Source organism: Dipodomys merriami, unplaced genomic scaffold (assembly GCF_024711535.1).
Source record: "Dipodomys merriami isolate MVZ:Mamm:240054 unplaced genomic scaffold, mDipMer1.0.p SCAF_48, whole genome shotgun sequence".
Classification (NCBI taxonomy): Eukaryota; Metazoa; Chordata; class Mammalia; order Rodentia; family Heteromyidae; genus Dipodomys; species Dipodomys merriami.
In genome coordinates this window covers 11333591-11357372 of record NW_027206046.1, presented here as the reverse complement: position 1 = coordinate 11357372, position 23782 = coordinate 11333591, and the positions used below count along the sequence as shown (strand labels likewise).

General features: G+C 42.2%; 1 protein-coding gene across 2 annotated transcripts in view; it reads left to right on the top strand.

The window, feature by feature from the left end:
* Tmod3 (tropomodulin 3) overlaps nucleotides 1-23782 on the top strand; it is a 56909-nt gene that overhangs the window by 20960 nt on the left and 12167 nt on the right. For both annotated transcript variants that reach the window (XM_069995403.1, XM_069995402.1), the window contains 5 exons: nucleotides 3219-3410; nucleotides 5311-5467; nucleotides 16610-16732; nucleotides 19105-19191; nucleotides 20449-20579. In XM_069995403.1, the coding sequence (XP_069851504.1) occupies nucleotides 3285-3410; nucleotides 5311-5467; nucleotides 16610-16732; nucleotides 19105-19191; nucleotides 20449-20579 (624 nt within the window). In that variant the 5' untranslated portion in view covers nucleotides 3219-3284. The remainder of the gene's footprint in view (nucleotides 1-3218; nucleotides 3411-5310; nucleotides 5468-16609; nucleotides 16733-19104; nucleotides 19192-20448; nucleotides 20580-23782) is intronic.

Genomic DNA, 23782 nt, shown 5'->3' with positions numbered 1-23782 from the left:
TGTGGCTGTTTTGGCACTCAGCTTTGGTTCATACAGAGCGATTTCCTCTCAGACCTTGCTACAACTCCACCAAGAAGAGAAGGAGAGGAGATGAGGTAGGAGTGGGAGCTGACTTTCTGCTTTGAACCAGAAAAAGGAAGTGGGTTACTTACATAGGAGCCATACCTTTCAATAGGGTCTTAATGAACTGGTGTGAGTAACCTGCTATTTTAGCAGTGATCTAGCTGCTTTTATACTTTAACCTGCTTCTGATTAAATCTCTTCTTTGCTCCACCTTAACGAATTTTTCTGGGCTGCTTTTCAGACTTTGGACTTTTTTACTTGCATGTGTTTTGGGATATATAGATCTCACTTTAAAAAATTAAAGATGGCACAAGTTATAGGCAGGGAAGACAGTGCTACTTTAGCTAGTCTTTTACTTGAGTTGTATCCTTTACATGGAGCTTTTATACAGAGAAATAAGCCACTATTTTCTCAAACTTCTGTGTGCAAAGCTGCTGACTCAACCATGCATGGTGGTGTGTGCCTGTAATCTCAGCACTTAAGGCTGAGGCAAGAGGATAGAATTTGAAGCTTGTTTGGACTACACAGCAGGTTCTAGGGCAGTCGGGGCTACATAGCTAAGATCCTGTCTCAAGCAAGCAAGCAAAGTAGGTGTCTGTCCCAGATGTGCCCATACCTGGGTCAACTGCCACATGCCACACCTCAAGAAGATCACAAAAGTCTTTACTAAAAATACTGGATAGCAGAGTTGATGAACAGAAGGATAGGTCCAACATCCATTGTATTTACTTAATATATTATGTGAAAATGTCTAGTATACATTATGTACAACTGAAAAAACGACTTCTTTTTTCTTTTATTGTTTAGAAAGTGGTTGTGGTAGATAGTGTCTTGGTCTGAATACTTTTTTTTTTTTTTTAACCAGTGTAGGGCCTTGAATTTAGGGCCTAGACACTGTCCCTGAACTTCTTTTGCTCAAGGCTAGCACTCTACCATTTGAGCCACAGCACCACTTCTGGTCTTTTCTGTTTATGTGGTAATGAGGAATTGAACCCAGGGCTTCATGCATGCTAGGCAAGCACTCTACCGCTAAGCTACCTTCTCAGCCTGGTCTGAATACTTTCGTCCTACCCCCCAAACCCATTCACAGGTTGAAATGGAATCATGTGATGGTATTAAGGAAGGGACCTTTGGGAGGTGATGTGATCATGTGGAAAGAGGCTCCAGAGGTCTGCTTGGCCTCTTTTTTTATTATCTTTTTTTTTTTTTGTCAGTCTTGGGGCTTGAACTCTGGGCTTGGGCTCTGTCCTTGTGCTCTTCAGCTCAAGGCGAGTGCTCTACTGCTTGAGCCACAGCGCCACTTCTGGTTTTCTGGTTGTTTATTGGAGATAAGAGTCTCACGGACTTTCCTGCTTGGGCTGGCTTTGAACCAGGATCCTCACAACTCAGCCTCCTGAGTAGCTAGGATTATAGGCGTGAGCCACAGGTGCCAGGCCTGCTTGGCCTCTTGTACCACTTGAGGCCCACCTGGAGGGAACCAGCTATGTTGTCAGCATGCACATGCTCAACAGACTCTGGATTGTCTGGCCTCTTGATCCTGGACATAGAAACATTAGGCTATATCAGAATGATCTCATAGGGTTAAAAGAAAATGGAAGAAGAAATGTTTTACACTCAACTTAGTGTGAAAAATTAGTATCTGGAATACATAAGTGGAATCTTATAAAGAAGAGCGAGCGAACCCAATATAAAAATAGGCAGCAGATTATTTTCAGGAAAAGGATGCAATTGGCCAGTGGGCATATGAAAAACTTCATCAGTAATTCAAAATGGAAATGAAAGCCGAAGTGAAATACCATTCATATGTACCTAAATGGCGCAGAGTAAAAGCTCATAATGCCAAGTTAGTAAAGACATAAATTGTCTTGTATTGAATCTTGTAGAGATGTAAATCGATGCAATCCCTTTGAAAATAGTTTGGTATTATCAAATAAAGTTGAGTATAAGCATATGCTCTCTCCAGAAATTCTGTTCCTACTTTTGAACTTTGCAGAAAAGCCTATTCATGTATGCCAGGAAATAAGAGGTTTTGTATTTTGTTTTGTTTTGTTTTGGTTTTTTTTGGGTCCGGTCGTGGGGCCTGAACTCTGGGCTTGGGCGCTGTCCCTGAGCTCTTCAGCTCAAGGCTAGCGCTCTACCACTTGAGCCACAGTGCCACTTCCGGCTTTTTTCTTTTTGCTTATGTGGTGCTGAGGAATCGAACCCAGGGCCTCAAGCATGCAAGGCAAGCGCTCTACCACTGAGCTACCTTCCCAGCCCTCCATGTTTATGTTTATATCTATTTGTTCATTTATTTTTATGCTAGTACTGGGGCTTGAACTCATGTCCCTTGACTTTTTTTTTTTTTCCAGAAGGCTAGCCATTTCTTGCTTTTTTTTGGTTAATTAGAGATAAAAGTTTGGTAGATATATTTGCCAGGGCTGGCTTCAAACTTCCATCCTCAGATCTTAGCCTTCTCAGTAACTAGGATTACAAGTGTATGCCACTGGCAGCCAGCCAATTTTTTTTTCAAGTCTGTTTCAGAAACCTTTTTAGTGGCAAAAGTCCACTGCATCTCTGGGGAGTATATTGTTATTCCCCTGTATTAAGCCACATTGTCCTCTAGATTGCAGTAAAACAAGTGAAACTTAAGTGTACTATGCAAAGGGCTCTGGTAGAATAATTTGTAGTCATTAAGGGAAATTTTTTTGGAGGGGGTGGGGCTTCAACTCAGGGCCTAGGCACTGTCCCTGAGCTCCTTTTGCTGCACTACTTTGAGCCACAGCTCCACTTCTGGTTTCTGGTGGCCAATTGGAGGTAAGAGTCCCATGGGGACTTTATTGCCTGGGCTGGCTATGAACTGCCATCCTCAGATCTCAGCCTCCCAATTAACTAGGATTACAGGCCTGAGCGACCAGCACCTGTGGGAAAAATTTAAATTTAGGCTATCTTGTAATTTGTTTTGTCCCTAAGATTTATGTAGCTGTTTTAATGGGTTTGAATTTTAATCCTGCACATTTGATTATTTTGTCAACAAAGAAAAGTAAATGTATTGGATAATCCATAGATAACAGTAGACTGTTAGACTACACGGAATTTGTGTTTCACTTTCTGTAATAAGAAGTGCAAGTAGATAAGGTAAATAATATTTACATGTTTTTGTTCTTCTTCCACAGCTGTAAGAAATTATAGAAATCACCTCTGCCTGTTCTGCATAGCAGGTGACTTATACACAGTGAATCATGGCACTCCCATTTCGGAAGGACTTAGAGAAGTACAAGGACCTGGATGAAGATGAGATTCTTGGGAACCTGTCAGAAATGGAACTGAAACAACTAGAAACTGTTCTGGATGATCTTGACCCTGATGTAGGTGCAAGCCTGGGCTGGCTTCAAACCTTGATCCTCAGATCTTGACCTCCCTGAGTCTCTGGGATTACTGGTGTGAGTGGCTCACACCTACTATTGTCTCCTGCCTTACTGGCATCTCAGGCCCAGGCCACCACACTCACTATTTTTTTTTTTTTTGGGGGTCCGGTCGTGGGGCCTGAACTCTGGGCCTGGGCACCGTCCCTCAGCTCTTCAGCTCAAGGCTAGCGCTCTACCACTTGAGCCACAGCGCCACTGCCGGCTTTTTTCTTTTTGTTTATGTGGTGCTGAGGAATTGAACCCAGGGCCTCAGGCATGCAAGGCAAGCACTCTACCACTGAGCCACCTTCCCAGCTCCCACCACACTCACTATTAAGTGAGATAGGAATCCTACTTTTTGCCTGGCTGGCCTTGAACCATGGATACTCCCAATTACTGGTGTCTTTATGACACCACTATTTTAACCTGTCTTCTCAAACATCTCCTGATTTTTTTTTTTTCCTCTAAGAAAACTTTTTTTCTGTTTGCTGGGAAGAATGTTTTTAAAGGCATAGCAGCTGATTAGCTCTTTGAGATAGGCTAATCTCTGTTTCGAGGAAGTATTTGACAGGCAAAGGGAGGAAAAAAACGTCTGTGTGACTACGGTGGGTGAAGCTACAGGGGAGTGGGAATGAGGGGTGAAGAGCATCAGGCATCTGATGCCTCCCCCTCTGCATCCATGCACTGAGAGGCAGGTCACAGGAAAACCCAGGGAGGCGGGCCTTGCTGTGGGTGTCTTCGGGTGCATTGAGGCAGTAATTTCTGCAGGTATGTCCTTGTGCTTATGTGTATACCTACAAAGTAGAAGCTTTCATGTTGTGTTTAAACAAAAGCAGGCAAACATTAATCTTCTGATAATAATGTACATTTTCTCCACATTAATGTGCATTTTTTTCATGAGAAAGACTCCATAGTTAAATGGAAGTCATGAAGGAATATTATCTATAATTGCTTAAAATTCTTTTGTGATACTTTTCTATGTATGTATTTGCTGAGTAGTTTAACTCTTGCCGTGTAGCCTCGGCTGGCCTCAAACATGTGAGTGGGGTGCTGGAATAGAAGTGTGCCCTCAGGCCCAGGCTAAGATTTTGTTAGTGAGTTCTAAGACAACCAGGACTACATAATGAGACCCTGTCTCAAAAAAATAAGACACTGGTCTGGGAAGGTGGCTCAGTGGTAGAGGGCTTGCCTTGCATGCATGAGGCCCTGGGTTCGATTCCTCAGCACCACATAAGCAAAAAAGAAAAAAGCCGGAAGTGGCACTGTGGCTCAAGTGGTAGAGCACTAGCCTTGAGCTGAAGAGCTGAGGGACAGCGCCCAGGCCCAGAGTTCAGGCCCCATGACCGGACCCAAAAAAAAAAAAAAAAAAAGACACACCACTATATTTATAACAATTCTTCAACATTTAAAAAGTAAATGGTGTAGAATTTTTTTCTGAAGGAAAAAAACCTAGGAAGCAATCTTAATAATAATGTAAGTGCATTCTAACTGATTTTTTTTTTTGGTCAGTCATGGGGCTTGAACTCTGGGCCTGGGTACTGCCCTCAGCCCTTCAGCTCTAGGCTAGTGCTCTACCACTTTAGCCACAGTGCCACTTCTGGGTTTTTTTGTTTATGTGGTGCTGAGGAATCAAATCCAGGGCCTCATGCATGCAAGACAAGCACTCTACCACTGAGCTACCTTCCCAGCCCTCTAACTGATTTTTTAAAGGCTCCTTTTTTGGAGCATGTTTGCATTACTGTGCTACAATCCTGCAGTGAAGTGTTTAGTCTTGAATACGATTTTCTTGTATGGGAAATCTCAGGAAACACCAGGACTGGCATGCTTGGTGTTCCTAATGGCTGGCTCACTCTCTTGGCAGAATGCCCTCCTGCCTGCGGGTTTCCGCCAGAAGAACCAGACATCAAAATCAGCCACAGGGCCATTTGATCGAGAACACCTGCTTTCATATCTGGAGAAGGAAGCCCTGGAGCAGAAGGACCGGGAAGACTATGTGCCCTACACAGGAGAAAAGAAAGGTAAGCCTGAGCGTTTGAAGGCTCTTGTTTGATTACATTAGGTTTGCTTCTTATAGGCAGGTATGGAGAAAAGTCAGGTTGTAGAGCTATGTCATTTGCAGCCTTGAAAGACAGGATACTGTTGACTTAAAAATTTACTGGGTTGTTTGGATGGTTTACTTCACATTTTTACCAACTTAGCTAGTAAGTTCTTTTCTTGATCCCTCATTAGTGAGGTTTTATTACATGATGGCTTTGTAGAACATTATAGTTCTCTAATGTCAGAAGCCTAAGGGTAAAAAATTTAAATCCACCTAGTATATTACAGTGCATATGACTAAAGCAATGCTCTATCCTAATTCCTCCTGTCTTTGAGGTGGAATGTCATAAAGTACTTAATGCCATATTTTCATAATGCTTTTTTTTTTTTTGGTTGGTCTTGGGGCCTGAACTCGGCCTGGGCGCTGTCCCTCAGCTCTTCAGCTGTAGACTAGTGCTCTACCACTTGAGCCTCAGCCCTACTTCCGGCTTTTTCTGCTTATGTGGTGCTGAGGAATCGAACCCAGGGCCTCGTGCATGCAAGACAAGCACTCTACCACTGAGCCACCTTCCCAGCCCCTTCATAGAGCTTTTAAAACGATATTTTCCTTAATGATTCATGGTTATGATTGCTAATGCTTCACTATCATTACTTTCAGCTTCCAATCTGTGCAGACAGCTTACAGCTGGGTTCTTAAAAGTTCTCTCTTGAATAGAGTCTCAGCTTTCACAAAGGTCAGAATACACATGGGCCTACGAAGTCCAATTCTACTTGCACTTTTAGTTGGGATACGATATAGGGAGTGCTTGGGGCAAGGTAGAAGCCTAGCACAGCCAAAGACCAGCTTTCTCATGTACTGTTTTAACACCTGAACCTATCATGCTCCAGGTATGAGGAAAGGCTTAGAGACTTTGGCCTGTATTTGGGAAGGAATTCTTCTGCATCAAGCTAACTGTGTCAGAACTATTGAGTGGTTTTGAGAAAATTAAAACTCATTTTAGCCTTCCAGATTCTATAGTAGAGGACTAGTGAATGGGTTTTAAGGAAGTTATTCATAAGGCCTGTATCTGGCTTTTTTACAATTACCTATTTCCTTCACCCATTTTCTCTGCTTTTGGGGGGGATGGGAGAGAGAGCACGAGTGAGAGAGATCGATCCAAATGATGGTAGAATTTCTTACTTGAAAGAGGTCTTTGTTACGGCTGTCCACTGATCAGGTAAAGCCCACCCATATTATAGAGAGTAATCTCCTTTTTTCCCCAGGAGTTTAAATGTTAATCCCATGTAAATAATGACCTTAATGGAAACATCTAGAGTAATGTCGTTCACCAGCCAAGTTGATACACAAAATTAACCATCACAGTACTGCTGGAGATAGGACCAAAACAACGGTTGAAAGGCAGTCCAGAATTGTAAAGTGTTGTGAGTCACAAAGACAGCGTAGAAGGTATTTACATCTGTACAGACGTATCTACACAAGTTTCTGAAGCTTTAATCTTGCTTACACATAACAACTCTTTGAGGACAAATATTAGTCAATTGTCTTTTACTACTGAGTGTTCCAGGGATATAGTTAGGAAAGATTAGCAACAGGGAGATGTATCAGTAGAAAAAGTGTACAGAATTTGAGGATAAGAAGAGAAAATAAGAGATGTCAAAGGCTGTATTGATTCCAGCTTGACTCAAGAAGCTTCCTCATAGGCTCTTCTTTCATAATCTTCAGTTGTTTAAGAAAAATATCTTGGAGAATTAGAAGAAATAGAATAGAAAATAGTGGAAAATAAGAAAATAGGAAAGAGAATCCAGGCATGGTGTCCCACACCTGTACTCCTAGCATTCTGGAAGAGGATGCAGGCAGATGAGAATTTGAAGCCAGCCCTGGGCTGCATAATGAGGTCAGGCCAGAGTGATCTACAAAGAAAGACCTTCTCTGAAAGAGAAGAGGAGAAAGGAGGGCCACAGGGGGAGGAAGAGAAAAGATAGAAGTGGTGAAGCCTGAAGCCTATGGGTAAGAAAGGAAAGAGGGGTGAGGGTAGGGCAGGGAGGCTTCAACTCCAGCCTTGAGCTCTCACTCACCTTTTTTGCTCATGGCCAGTGCTCTACCACTTGAGCTATGCCTCCAGCCCTGCTTTTTTTTTTGGTCGGTCGTGGGGCTTGAACTCTGGGCTTGGGAATTGTCCTTGTGCTCTTCAGCTCAAGGCAAGCGCCCAACTGCTTGAGCCACAGCACCACTTCCAGTTTTCTAGTGGTTTATTGGAGATAAGAGTCTCACGAACTTTCCTGCCCGGGCTGGCTTTGAACCTCGATCCTCAGATCTCAGCCTCCTGAGTAGCTAGGATTACAGGCGTGAGCCACCGGCGCCCGGCTTGCTTTTTGATTATTAATTGAAGATGGAGTCTTGCAGACTTTTCTGGCTGGCTTCAACTCTCAATTCTCCAGATCTCAGCCTCCCAAGTACATAGGATTACAGGTATGAGCTACTGGCACTGGCTTAAGGTTATATATCTTAGTTACGTAACTCCTCCACACAAGCTAATGTGAATTCTTTCCTTGGCTCCAAAAATCTAGTAGCCTGTTCATTTAAGGATCCTGTCCAATTATTGTCTACCCTGAGTACCCTGGTTGAGTACAGGATTTTTGTTGCTTATTGTTACACAGTATGACTGCAAATTCTTCACCAAATACTTTGTAAACCTACCTCTATTGAGAAGCAAAAACATTTTACTCTTAGAATACGTGGACTGGTTAGAATCCATAAATGTGCCATGGGCTTATAAACTAAATGTTTTTTCTTTGCAGATGACTAGGCTTAAAGGTTTAATACCCACTGGCAATATTAGCTTGCTAGACCAAGGAATATGATCATCCCAGTTCCCTTGACACCTTCCAAGTTACATGCTGAAATCACACAGTGATCTCTCATGATATAGATGACTGCAGATGTAAATCATCACACCTGGTCTTATAATTTTTTGGTGTGTGACAGTATTAGAGTTTGAACTCAGAGCCTTATACTTGCTAGGCAGTTACTCTCCCACTTGAGCCATATCTCCAGTCATTTTTGCGCCGAGTTATTTTTCAGGTACAGAAGGGTTACAGTTATGTAAGTCAGGTAATGAGTACATTTCTTTTTTTGTTGGTTGTGGGGCTTGAACTCAGGGCCTGGGCACTGTTCCTGACCTTTTACACTCAAGGCTAGTAGTAGTTTACCATTTTGAGCCACAGCACCACTTCTGGTTTTCAGGCGGTTAATTGGAGAGAAGAGTCTCATGAACTTTCCTGTCCAGGCTGTTTTCAAACTGCAATCCTCAGATCTCAGCCTCCTGAGTAGCTAGGATGACAGGCATGAGTGAGCCACCAGCACCCAGCATGAGCATTTTTGGGGGGCGGGGGGAACAGTATCATCCCTTCCCTTACTGTCTCCCAGTTTTTCCCTCCCATTTCTGTTGTTTGTTTGTTTTTGGTTGGTCGTGGGCCCTGGGCTCTATCCCTCCACTCTTCAGCTCAAGGAGCATTCTCCCACTTGAGCCACAGCACCACTTCCGATTTTCTGAGTGGCTTGTTGGAGATAAGTCTCATGGACTTTCTGCTCTGGCTGGCTTTGAACCACAATCCTCAGATCTCAGCCTCCTAAGTAGCTAGGATTACAGGCATAAGCCATTGACACCCGGATTTTCCCATCTCTATATACAAGTTGTATAGTTTATTTTCAACATTCGTGTCCAGTGAGTACCACTGCTGCATTTGTTTACCCTTTGATCCTCCATTTCTGTGCCCGCTCCCACCCTCCCAAAGATGGATAAACAAAAGGACAAACAAGACAAAAAGAAAAGAAAACAAAAACAAGGCTCACACCTCTAGTCCTAGCTACTCAAAAGACTGAGATCTGAGGCTCGTGATTCAAAGTCAGCCTGGGCAGCAAAGTCCATGAGCTTCTCATTTCCAATTAATTACCAGAAAACCAGAAGTGTGGAGTGCTAGTCTTGAGCAAAAGAACTCTGGGACAGCACCCAGGTTGAGAGTTGAAGCCCACGACCAACCAAAAAAAACAACAAAACAAAACCAACAATAACAAAACCCTTGTTTCTATTTCCTGGAGTTCATTTTGAGAAATACTATTTTATGTGATCAGATGCACACAGACATTGCACCTTTGTATTTCTCCTCTAAGAGTATCCTCCTTTGGTCTCACTGTATGTGAATGCCTATTGTCCTATGTAATTGATCATGCCCAGGGGTATTTTATTTTTATTTTATTTTTTGGTCAGTGGTGGGGCTTGAACTCTGGGCTTGGGTGCTGTCCCTGTACTCTTCAACTTAAGGTGAGTGCTCTACCGCTTGAGCCATAGCGCTACTTCCAATTTTCTAGGGTTTATTGGAGATAAGAGTCTCATGGACTTTCCTGCCTGGGCTGGCTTTGAACCGTGATCCTCAGATCTCAGCCTGAGTAGCTAGCTACTCAGGATGAGTAGCTAGGATTACAGGCGTGAGCCACCAGCTCCCAGCCTAGGGTATTTTAGATCTAGCTTCCTGAGAAAACATGTACCCATTTGTTTCTCTGAGCATAGCTTACCTCAGTTAACATGATTTGTTCTAGGTCTATCTCTGTCCTTTTTCCTGCACATGACATAATATTATTATTTCGAATTGCAGTATAAAATTCCAGTGTATATAGGTACCACATTTTTTTTTTTGATCCACTCATCTAATGTGGGTTATTTAGGCTGTTTCTATAACTTGGCTATTGTGAATAGTGCAACAATAAACATAGCTATACAAGTGTCTTTATGATATCCTGGCTTGTGATGTTCTGGATAGATGTTTAGGAGTAGTATGGCTGGGTAGATCCATATTTAGCGAAGATCCATATTTAGTTTTTTGAGAAACCTCCAGACTGCTGTCCAGAGTAGTTGTACTAGTTTACATTCCCACCAACAGTATAATAGGGTTTCTTTTTCCCCATATCCCTGCCAACTTTTATTTGTTCAAATTCACAATGTTGGCCAGTCTAACTGGGGTGAGATGGTATCTCAGAATTGTTTTGATTCATATGTCCTTTACGGCAAGGGTATAATCACACATTTTATAGATTTGGCTTGTATGTCAACTTCTGAGGAGGAATGACTCCTAATTAAGTAACCTTGTGTCATAGGTGCATTTGGGGGAACATTTTGTTCTGTGTTAGTAAATGCTCTGTTTTTAATAGTGCAGTTTGATAAGAACTAAAAGAAGATGCTGGGCTGGGCGTGGGTTCTGTCTGAACAGTACAGAAGTCAGAGCTCTACCATGCATTGGTCACTGGTCACATGTTGCACACATCTTCAGTATTTCTTACTGACTCCCATTGCTTTGCTGTGAGTCCTTCTCCCCGTTGCTAATAGCACATCTCACCTTTACCTAACCTGAGACTTTTTCCTTTATACGTCATGGATGGATGAGAGTCATGACTGCACCTATTTTCCTACAGAGGTGTGCTATTGAATTCTATTGGCATTGCTGACTCACCTGGGATGGGCTCCTCCCTTTGTCCCCAACACTCCTATCTACCAGTTGGCCCTTGGGGTAGAGCCCTTGTTTTTTCTTCCCCACCCTGGGTAGAATGCCTGTGGTTCTTTCTCAGGGATCCCATATATCACTCTACCCTGCTTTTCTAAAGTAAACTTAACCAGGTAGCCTTTAATGAAGGACTTCTTATATACTTTGCAGTTTCTTCTCAAGTGTGACAGCTTTCCAGAAAAAACTCTTGTCATCTCTTTTTTTTGGGGGGGGGTCCGGTCGTGGGGCCTGAACTCTGGGCCTGGGTACTGTCCCTCAGCTCTTCAGCTCAAGGCTAGAGCTCTACCACTTGAGCCACAGCGCTACTTCTGGCTTTTTTCTTTTTGCTTATGTGGTGCTGAGGAATCGAACCCAGGGCCTCATGCATGCAAGGCAAGCGCTCTACCACTGAGCCACCTTCCCAGCCCATCTCTTGTCATCTCTTTTACTCTGAAAGTGGCTTCCTTCATCTTTTTGAGCTCTTTGCAGGAAAGCTGATCTCTCAGTAAGCCAGGATCATCATGGTTATAACCTGCCTGAATCACCAGAATTATGTAACTGCCAGTGGGCAATTGGCTTCCAATAAATTCAAGATAAAACTGGATCTAACTTTTGTAGTTTTATTTTGTGAGTCATAAATATCCCTGCCCTGGCACTGAAGGTTATGTTTGAGATGGGCCGCTTTAACTAGTCCTGCAGATGCTAATGTTTCCTTTTCAGAGCGGAGTGGTATCATTTGAACAACTCTTTATCCTGGATGAGATAAGGGTTAGCCTGTCAGTGGTTCATCATGCAGGTGAAGACCTCAGCCGTGGCCTACCTTTTTTTTGAGAGAGAGAGAGAGAGAGAGAGAGAGAGAGAGAGAGAGAGAGAGAGAGAGAGAGAGAGAGAGAGAGAGAGAGAGAGAGAGAGAGAGAGAGAGAGAGAGAGAGAGAGAGAGAGAGTGTGTGTGTGTGTGTGTGTGTGTGTGTGTGTGTGTGTGTGTGTGTGTGTGTGTGTGTGTGTGTGTGTGTGTGTGTGTGTGTGTGTGTGTGTGTGTGTGTGTGTGTGTGTGTGTGCTGTTTGTTTGTGGGGCTTGAATTTGGCCTGGGCACTATTTCTGAGTTCTTTTGTTTTTTGTTTTTGCCAGACACTTACCGAATAGAATGTACTTACTGTTATATCAAGCAGCAGTTGTATGTGTATATTCAGGTGAAAGAAAACATGTCCTCTTTTGAGCTTGACTGTTACCTTTAGTCTGGTATTTTTTTTTTTTTGGAGCGGGGAGCAAGGGGTTCTGGAACTTGAACTCAGAGCCTAGGCACTGGCCCTAAGTTTTTTGTTTTGTTTTTTGCTCAAATCTAACGCTTTACCACTTGAACCACAGCTCCACTTCCAGTTTATTTTGGTGGGTAATTGAGAGAAGAGTCTCATGGACTTTCCTGCCCAGTCTGGCTTAGAACTGCAATTTTTAGATCTCAGCCTCCTGAGTAGCTAGGATTTCAAGCATGAGCCCCCCCATTGCTAGGCTAGTCTGGTTGGTTTGAAGTCTGTATGTTTTCTTTCAAAAAGAATATTCCAAAACCCCTTGAAGATTATAGTGGAAACAAGACAGCTTCTAAACAGTAAAATTAGGTAGAACTTTTCACATCTGTAAGAGTGACATGAATAAGGGCCAAGGCACTACCTTGTTAGTTTTTTTTTTTTTTTTTTTTTTGATCCAGTCGTGGGGCCTAACTCTGGGCCTGGGCACTGTCCCTCAGCTCTTCAGCTCAAGGCTAGCGCTCTACCACTTGAGCCACAGCGACACTTCGGCTTTTTTCTTTTTGCTTATGTGGTGCTGAGGAATCGAACCCAGGGCCTCATACATGCAAGGCAAGCGCTCTACCACTAAGCCACCTTCCCAGCCCGACCTTGTTAGTTTTTATATGTTGCACAAAGATAGAAAGTGTGACTAAGGTAATTCTTAACATTTGATGTAATTTTAACATTGTACCAGAACAAGAGGTGAGGACTAGTAAAGAAAGGCCTTTGGCAATACACTTCTTCATGAGGGTCACCAAGTGCCTACTGAGTTAGTCAATATGATTCTTGGCAGGATATTCTTTTTTTTTTTTTTTTTTTTTTTGTTACAAACATGAGTCTGGATAAATGCCATACATTTAAATTATTATACCCTGACTTCTTATCTTGCTTTTGGCTATTTCCTTAGCTTCCTTTTGTAGTTGCAGGACAGACTTAGTGAGTAAGAGCAATAGTCCATTTCTGTTTGTTATGCTTCATTTGAGGGTGTGTGGGGCAAACATGTCAGTTCATGCTTGTCAAAGAGAACCTTTTCTGGACTAGTCATTGCTTATTTTTATATTTTGCCACTATGAAGCATTGTCATTTCAATTTTAAAATTCTAGTTTGGAGCTTCATTGTGTTAAGTAACTAAGGTCATTTACATAGAATACTATACTATTTACTAAAGGGGAACATGAATATTTTCTTAGACTTTTTTTTAAATATATGTATTACCCGGTACTCACATTTCTAGCTTCCTAGGAGTAGCTAGGATTGAAATCTGAAGATTGGAATTTGAAGCCAGCCTGAACAGATAGAATTATCTTCAAAGAGATGTTTTTTATCTTTATCAAAAAGTCTTAGGTGGAGGTTTGGCTCAACTGGTAGAATGCCAGTGTTGAGGGAAGAAGACGAGAGAGTATGAGGCGATAGGTTGAAAGCTCCAGTACTGGTGATACGCACGCACACATACATAGACACACAATGAACTTTTCTACCTGAGCTGGCTTCAAATGCCAATGCTCAGCTCTCAGCCTCCAGAGTAGCTAGGATTACAGGTGGGAGCCAACAATGTCCAAACTCCTCTCCCTTCTTCTTAAAACAATTTGAAATGGGTTCTCTGTTCTATTTTCATGTATGCAGATAGAATACTTTGATATTCACACTCATTTTTCAGCTTCCCCTTATATCCATTCTCCAACAGTGCCTACTCTACTTTCCTGTCCTCCTCTTCCTCCTCTTCCTCCTCTTCCTCCTCCTCCTCCTCCTCCTCCTCCTCCTCCTCCTCCTCCTCCTCTTCCTCCTCCTCCTCTTCTTTTTCTTCTTCTTCTTCTTTTTCCTTCTTCCTTCTTCCTTCTTCTTCCTCCTCCTCCTCCTTCTTTGTTTTTTGGCTGGTTTTTGTGGTACTTGAACTCTCCAGGCCTGGGCTCTGTACCTGAGCTTCTTTGTACTTCCACTTGAGCCACAGCATCACTTCTGGATTTTTCTGATTAGTTTATTGGAGATAAGAGTCTCCCAGTCTGCTCAGTCTGGCTTTGAACTGCAATCTTTAGCTCTCAGCTTCCTGAGTAGCTGACATTTCAGGCATGAGCCACTGGCACTTGGCTCTGTCATTCATTTCCAAAGTGTGTATTAGTCGTACTAAGGCCAAGATAATTAATTTTAGTGTTCTGTAAATAGCTTTTTTTTTTTTTTTTTGGTCAGTCGTGGGGCTTGAACTCTGGGATTGGGTGCTATCCCTCAGCTCTTCAGCTCAAGGTGAGTGCTCTACTGCTTGAGCCACAGCACCACTTCTGGTTTTCTAGTGGTTTATTGGAGATAAGAGTCTCACAGGGTTTCCTGCCCGGGCTAGCTTTGAACCATGATCCTCGATCTCAGTCTCCTGAGTAGCTAGGATTACAGGCATGAGCTACCGGTGCCTGGCGTTGTAAGTAGCTTTTACATATGTACATTAAAAAATGTCTTATATTAGTGTTAAACTAATCCTGTTTAGACTATTCAAAGTAATTAGTAAAAACAGTATTATGTAGGCAAAAATGCCTCTATTGCAAAAATCCTACATAAAAGAAGTTATAAAGAAGAAAGACAGTACAAGCTATGTCAGAGCTTTTTATAATACAGCAAAATTCCATGACAGTTTTTATAGTTCCCTTGGGAGGGTTTTGTTTTGCTTTTTTTTTTTTTTTTTATTTGGATCTGTAAGCATTAGCAAAAGTTGTGGATGGTGAAAAATTAGATACAAATAATGCCTCTTAAGATATGTGGGTGAGGATTAGAAAAATAAACATCTTAGATTTTTATAATGCTTTAGATTCTTTCCATCCTTCTAGTAAGATATGGGCAGCTACTTGATAGTTTTTATGGTTTTGCTTCTGATGGCTTTTTTTTAATTGGCAAGTTCAGACTATGGATTTTTTGTTTGTTTGTTTTTTTATTGCCAGTCCTGGGGCTTGAACTCAGGGCCTGAGGGCTGTCCCTGAGCTTCCTTTTGCTCAAGGCTAGCTCTCTACCACTTGAGCCACAGAGCCACTTCTGGCTTTTTCTGTGTATGTGGTACTAAGGAATTGAACCCAGGGCTTCATGCATGCTAGGTAAGCATTCTACCACTAAGCCACATTACCAGACCTGGTTTTTTTTGTTGTTGTTGTTGGTTGGGTTTGAACTCAGGGCCTGTGCTGTCCCTGAGCCTCTTTGTGCTCAAGGCTAGTGCTCTACCACTTGAGCCATAGCACTACTTCTGGCTTTTTTTGGAGTAGTATGTTGGAGATAAGAATTTCACAGGGACTTTCTTGCCAGGCTGGCTTTGAACTGCGATCCTCAGATCTCAGCCTCTTGAGTCGCTAGTATGTAAGTCACTGGTGCCTGGCCAGACTGTTTTTATGATGTACAACATGATGTGTTAATATATGCACATACAATAGAATTGTGAGTTATGGCTGGGTGCCCTTAGTGCTTGGGACACAAGCATGTAATAGGTCATTGAAACTGCTTTACTGGGGCTGGGAAGGTGGCTCAGTGGTAGAGCGCTTGCCTTGCATGCCTGAAGCCCTGGGTTCGATTCCTCAGCACCACATAAGCAAAAAGAAAAAAGCCGCAAGTGGCGCTGTGACTCAAGTGGTAGAGCGCTAGCCTTGAGCTGAAGAGCTGAGGGACAACGCCCAAGCCCAGAGTTCAGGCCCCACGACCGGACCAAAAAAAAAATTAAAAAAAAAAAAAAAAAAGAAACTGCTTTACTGTGCAACAGCTGGATTGGCCAAATGCATTTTATGAATAAGAAAATATCCAACCAGAAAGGTTTCTGATTGACTTATGATCAGATTTGCCAGCTGGGGCACAAGCCTTTTACCCATGAGCCCTTTGGGAAGGATATTTCTATATCTAAACTATGGTTTTCACAAAACTAGGAGAATGAACAGATCTTCCTGCCACATCTGCCTACTACCTGCCATACTGATTAACACAGATATCGAACCACATGTCTATGAGCTCTTGAAATGTAGCTAGTATAACTGAATTACTAATTGACTAATTATGCAGTAGTGGTGTTTAAACTCAAGGGTTCATGCTTGTCAGGAAGGTTCTGTACTCCTTGGTTACAATCTCAGCCCCCAAAGGTGCATCTCTGGGAACATTACTTGGCTCTCTTTCCTGTCTTATTTGTACAGCCAAAGCATTGCTGTGGAAACAGAATTTCCGTGGATGCTAATCTTGACCTTTCCTTCAGTTTCAGTTGCAATTCCTTTTAGTAAGTGTTTGTCGAAAGAGTCATATGGTAATGAGTTAGTCCGAATAGTAGTGAATTAACAATGTGTTTTATTTTACAGGGAAAATATTTATCCCCAAACAGAAGCCTGTACAGACTTTGACAGAAGAAAATGTATCCCTTGATCCAGAATTAGAAGAAGCTTTGACAAGTGCTACTGATACAGAATTATCTGACCTCGCAGGTATCTTGTACAAACATTAATTTGTGCATGGGTGTGATGAGGAGGAGAATGGCGCCTGTGCACGTTATACAGGTGTAAATCAGTAACTACATGGCATGGTTTGTATTTGTCACTCTAAATCTCACAAAAGTGTTTCTTCAAGTACTCTCCATAGTGAAATTTTTACACTTAGATGATTGTCATCCCATTTTGCCATATTTGAAAGTTTTTCTTTTCTTTTTTTTTTTTGGGTCCGGTCGTGGGGCCTGAACTCTGGGCCTGGGCACTGTCCCTCAGCTCTTCAGCTCAAGGCTAGCGCTCTACCACTTAAGCCACAGCGCCACTTCCGGCTTTTTTCTTTTTGCTTATGTGGTGCTGAGGAATCGAATCCAGGGCCTCGGGCATGCAAGGCAAGCACTCTACCACTGAGCTACCTTCCCAGCCCTTGAAAGTTTTTCTTAAAAAAAGAAAGAAAAAATGTCATCAGCTGGTGCTCCACTAGATCTGTCCTGTCTGAGCACTGAGCACTGGGTTAGCTTCTCCCCCTTGTTATCAGAAGACCTGGAAATGGATCACTGGGAAGCAGGGGTGCACCCAGTCCTGAGCTGCACTCGCTGTTTCCTAGCTCTTCTGAGTACATGTACAATGCTGCACACTTAGTATTGTTATTGCATCTTTCAGGCCTATATTTCCTAACTACCCAGGAAAACACCCATTTTCCTTCATAGAAAAAGGTGACATGGGAAGATTAGGTGATCCAAAATGCCGAAAGAGCAAACAAGGTTGAAAGTAGCATGGTTATTCAGGAAGGATCTGGGAAGGGCAGCCTGTGATGTCACTGCTAGAGCAGGTGGTGTATTGCTCAGGTGCTGGTGGATTTGATTGTTTTTTGTCGGTTGGTTGAGGGCTTGAACTCTGGGCCTGGGCGCTGTCCCTCAGCTCTTCAGCTCAAGGCAAGCACTCTACGGCTTGAGCCACAGCGCCACTTCCGGTTTTCTAGTAGTTTACTGGAGATAAGAGTCTCACAGACTTTCCTGCCTGGGCTGGCTTTGAACCGTGATCCTCAGATCTCAGCCTCCTGAGTAGCTAGGATTACAGGCATGAGCCACCAGCGCTCAGCATGCTGGTGGATTTGTAAATGGTACCTTCATGAGAGTGGACTGAGCCAGGACATTACTATGTAGCTTTGCCTGAACCTGAATTGTGAGAAGGATGTCAAAATGATGAGAAGGGCTATAAAAAATAAAAACCACGTTTATTTTCTCTCTGAAATATTATCTTTGAAGGATGCTATGTCATTCTTAAATTTATGAGTTTAACAGTACTTTTAGTGTTCTAACTTTAGCTAGAATGCAGTTGTAACTTAGTGACTAACCAAGGTCAAAGCAGTGTTGAATGCCAGGTGCTGGTGGCTGGCCTGTAATCGTAGCTACTCTGGAGGCTGAGATCTGAGGATCACGGTTCAAAGCCAGCCCAGGCAAGAAAGTCCGTGAGATTCTTATCTCTAGTTAACCACCAGAAAACTGGAAGTGGCGTTGTGGCTCAAATGGTAGAGCACTCTCCTTGATCTGAAGAGCTAAGGGACAGCGCCTAGGCCCAGAGTTCAAGTCCTATGACGGACAAAAAACAAAACAGAAAACAGTGTTGAAGCCTGTCTGCTGTGTGGCCTTAAATCCCTAGAAATATAGATCTTGTCAATTTTCTCTCATAGCCACTAGATGGAGCTAACCATTCGGGTTAGGTTGACTCAGGCTGTGTGTATGAACTTAAAAAGTGGGAAAACCGTAAGTTCTGAAATGTGGTAATGAGAATAAAATTATAGGTAATTTTTAATCACTGTTTTCCCCTTCCCTTTAGAGTGGTTTTAAAAAATGTTTATTTAATAGGAAAATGAATAGAGAATGTTCAGATTGGTAGAAAAATTTGGCAACAGCCTGAGTGCTGTGGTACATGCTTGTAGTCCCAGCTATTTACTTGGGAGGCAGAGGCAGAAGAATTGATCAGCCCATAAGTTCAAGACATGCCTATGTAACATAGCAGGACTCTATCTTTAAAAAAAAAAAAAAAGCCTATGTAACATAGGACTCTATCTTAAAAAAACAAAACAAAACAAAACTGGTGCCAGTGGCTCATGCCTGTAATCCTAGCTACTCAGGAGGCTGAGATCTAAGGATCATAGTTCAAAGCCAGCATGGGCAGTAAAGTCCATGAGACCCTTACGTCCAATAAACCACCAGAAAACCAGAAGTGGCGCTGTGGCACGAGTGGCAGAGCACTTGCCTTGAGCTGAAGAGCTGAGGGACAGCGCCCAGGCCCAGAGTTCAAAAAAAAAAAAATAGACATAGTTTAAAACAGATGGAAATAAGAGTAACCCCCTTTTCCTGTATTTATAGCTATTCTTGGGATGCACAACCTGATAACAAACGCGCAGTTCTGTAACGTAGTGGGCAGTAGTAATGGAGTCGACCAACATTTTTCAAGTGAGTATTTAAGATGCTTTATGAATTTCAGTATTTTAGGAAATGTATATTTGTGTCTCCATTTTTCATCTTTGGTGTTTATATATCAAATGTTAAATATATATTCTTCAACTTGAAATTCCAGTTTGATAGTATTGACAGAGATAACCATTGAAAATAGAATAGTCAGCATGTTTTTTTTTAATGTGTTGACAAATATAATAAGAGTTATTCTCACCACAGTAAATATTACCGATTAAGCAGTATAAAATCTAGAAAAGTGTGTATGTTGGGCTAGGTGCCTTTTCTTCTAAACCATGGCCTTGAGTATGCTAGACACATACTCTTACCACTAAGCTACATTCCCAGCCCAGCTAAACTTTTTCTTTTCTTTTTTTTTTTTTCTTTAGTACTGGAGCTTGAATTCAGGTTTAGATGCAATTTTGCTCAAGATTGGAGTTTGAGCTGGGCACCTGTAGCTCACACCTGCAATCCTGGCTACTAAGGAGGTTGATATCTGAGGATCACAGTTCAAAGTCAGCCCAGGAAAGAAAGTCCATGAGACTTTTACCTCCAGTTAACCACCAGAAAACTGGAAGTGGCACTCATGTGACTCAAGTGGTAGAGCACTAGTCTTGAGCTGAAGAATTCAGGGACATTACCTAAGCCCAGAGTTCAAGCCCCATGACTGACCAACAACAACAACAAAAAGATTGGAGTTAGACCACTTGAGCCATACCTTTACTTCTGGCTTTTTGCTGGTTAATTTTAGATAAGAATATCACAGACTTTCCTGACTGGGATGGCTTCAAACTGAGATCCTCAGATCTTAGCTTCCTAAGTAATTGCAATTACAGTGAGCCACCAGTGCCTGGCCAAACTTAATTTTAATGACATTATCAGTGTTACTGATTTTTTAAGGAATCAACAATAATTTTGAAAAAGAAACTATATTATAAAATCAGATTCAAGAGGAACTACAAAACTATTCAACTCCCCAAAGCATCCTGGTGTGAAGCATTAAAATGGCCTAAAACAAAGGTTTTTGTTTTGCTTTATTTTTAGTTTATTTATAGGGAGTGTTTAAATTATGAAGGTAATAATATGCTTTTATAATAGTTACACAGTCCATAAGTATACGTGTAATAAAAAGTAAAAATGTCTAGGCTCAGTTTGGTGGTTTATGCCTGTATCCCAGATACATAAGAGCTGAAGCTAGGAGGGTTCAACTTCAAGGCCATGTCAGTAAATCCTTGCTCTTTTCATTTGTTACTACAGATGTGGTAAAAGGGGAAACAATTGTTCCAGTGTTTGATGAGCCACCAAATCCAACCAATGTTGAAGAGAGCTTAAAGAGAATTAAAGAAAATGATGCTCGTCTTGTTGAAGTTAATTTGAATAATATAAAGGTAAGTATATTGAGCATATAATTCATAAAAGATCAACAGAATTGTTTCATTTTTGAGTCAGGTGAACTTTGGACAGTAGCTTGGCAGTTTTGATGCAAAGGGTCTTAGTCTTCTCACTTTAAAGTTTTTGCTACTAACAATATGCTAATATAGGTTCTTTCAATTTTTAGTATTATAGAACGGTAGTTTCTGTTTACTTTTTAAAAAGTTGGTTGTATAAAAATGCAAGCCCTACATACTGCCCTTAAATCTCTCTGGCTTATAAAGTATTACCCACTTTTAGGACCTTTAAGTCTTTTTCTTTTCTTTTCTTTTTTTTTTTTGGTACCGATCCTGGGACTTTAACTCAGGGCCTGGCCACTGTCCTAAGCGTCTTTTGCTTAAGGCTAGCACTCTATCACTTGAGCCATAGCTCCACTGTTCACTTGTTTTCATCTAACTAGAGATAAGTATCTCACAGTTTCCTGCCCAGGCTGGCTTTGAACCAAAATCCTCAGATCTCAGCCTCCTAAGTAGGATTACAGGTGTGAGGCATCAGTGCCCAGCTTTTTTTTTTTGCCCAGTCCTGGAGCTTGAACGCAGGGCTTGGGCACTGTCCCTGAGCTGCTTTTGCCAGAGGCTAGCATTCTACCACTTGAGCCACAGTGCCATTTCTGGCTTTTTCTGTTTATGTGGTACTAAGGAATCCAACCCAGGGCTTCATGCATGTAAGGCAAGCACTCTACCACTAAGTCACATTCCTTTTTCTTTTTATTTATTATTATTAATTATTTATTTATTTATTTTTTTGTCAATCGTGGGGCTTGAACTCTGGGCTTGAGTGCTGTCCTTGGGCTCTTCAGCTCAAGACAAGTGCTCTACCGCTTGAGCAGCAGTGCCACTTCTGGTTTTCTAGTGGTTTATTGGAGATAAGAGTCTCATACACATTCCTGCCTGGGCTGGCTTTGAACTGTAATTCTCAGATCTCAGCCTCCTGAGTAGCTAGGATTACAGGCATGAGCAACCGGCACCTGGCCAGCTTTTCTTTTTATAATCAAATTTCTTAAGGTTATATGCATGGAGAAGTCTCCTTTTAGTATACAATCCTATGTGCGGTTCACACATTCGGTTATACAACTGCCTCCACAGTGAAGATGTCCGTAGGCCCCAGACCCCTTCTGAAGTCATCTCCACCCTACCCTTGTTGCTGACAGCATTTCCTTGTCGTCATTTCACCTCCTCCAGAATGTATATAGATGACAGCCTTAGTACCTGGCCTTGCAGGCTAGCCTTTCCATTTGGCACAATGTCTGTGAGCCTCATCTGTGCTATAGCAGGTATTGCAGCGTTCCTTCTTCTTGCCTGTTAGATTTTTAAAAAGAGGTAGCCGAGTAAGAACAGCACCACACACGTGGTATTCAGGTAAGGGGTAGGTTTATTCAGTAGACCTGCTGGGACCAGGCCATGTTGGCACTCCATGCGGCTGGGAAGGGCCTGGGAGAGAGCTGGGAAAGGGAGAGAGCTGGGAAAGAGAGAGAGTTGGGAAAGAGAGAGAGTTGGGAAAGATAGCTGGGAAAGAGAGAGAGCTGGAACCACTATCCTCAGATCTCTGACTCCTGAGTAGCTATGTTTACAAGCGTGAGCCACCAGTGCCTGGCTTTCTTGTTGGGTTTTAAACAATATAACTTTCCTTTAGAGTAAGTAAAGAGGAAATAAGGCATAAAGGTAGGTAATGATTAGCTGGGTGTCAGTGGCTCATGTGTGTAATGGTTGCTACTCAGGAGGCTAAGATCTGAGTATCTCAGTTCAAAGCCAGCCTGAGCAGGAAAGTCTATAAGACTCATCTCCAATTAACTACCAGAAAAACCGGAAGTGGCTCTGTGGCTCAAAGTGGTAGCTCACGAGCCTAGAGTGAAAAAGCTCAGGTCAGCACCTAGATCTTGAGTTCAAGCCCCACTACTGACCAAAAAAAAAAAAGAATAATGGGGGCTGGGAAGGTGGCCCAGTGGTAGAGCGCTTGCCTTGAATGCTCGAGGCCCTGGGTTCGATTCCTCAGCACCACATAAGCAAAAAGAAAAAAGCTGGAAGTGGTGCTGTGGCTCAAGTGGTAGAGCACTAGCCTTGAGCCGAAGAGCTGAGGGACAGCGCCCAGGCCCAGAGTTCAGGCCCCATGACCAGACCCAAAAAAAAAAGAATAATGATCAGCAAAGCTTAAACTCAGCTTATGTCTTGGCTCCTGTCCGTTGCATAGCAGGGACCTTACAAATTCCTCTTTGTAATTGATTTCTCTTAATTGAGGTTTTGGAAAGGGAAGCATCTGGAAATCACACAAACCTAGGACAGAAGTACTCTGTACTTTCAGTGTCTTTCTTCTATGAGGAAAGCCTTGGAGAAGACTTGTAAAAAAAAAAAAAGAAAAGAAAAGAAAAAAGAAAATTCAGTCCCTGTGTATTTATCTCTAATCTAAAAACTATCAGGCTATAAGAACTCGATGTCTTAAAATCAGTACCCTGCCCTGTGTTGTCCTTCTGCAGGTAGTGTAGTTAATCTCTCTTGATAAAAGGTCACTAAGTGGAGGAGAGTAGTGTGTCATCTGCTTCAGTGATCACACTCATTAGAAAAGTGGATTCTCTCTGGGCACCAGTGACTCAACACCTGTAATCCTAGCTACTCAGGAGGCTGAGATCTGAGGATCACGGTTCACAGCCAGCCTGGGCAGGAAAGTCTGTGAGACTCTTATCTCCAATAAACCACTTGAAAACCGGAAGTGGCACTGTGGCTCAGCGATAGAGCACTCTCCTTGAGATGAAGAGTGCAAGGACAGTGCCCAAGCCCAGAGTTCAAGCTCTATGACTGCCAAAAAAAGAAAAGAAAAGTAGATTCTCCTTGAGTAGCCAGGGATTGACCACAGGTCCTAAGAATAATGGAAAGTAAAATGATAGTACTTCATCTTAAGTGCCAGAGAAATAGTAGTATGAGCAATAGCTAATGCAAATGCACCAAAGTAAATAAGTAAAATGATACAGAGAATACTATGACATTCGCATTTGTACACTATCACATGTTTATGTAATTGTTGAGTACATTTTTAAAAATTTTGTTTATGGTTTTTTTTTCTTCTTCAAATTCTTTATTGTGATTAAGTGATTACATAATTTCACAAATTTCAGAGTATTGTGGGATAGTGATGCTTAGTTAAAGTCACAAACACATTCTAACTTTCA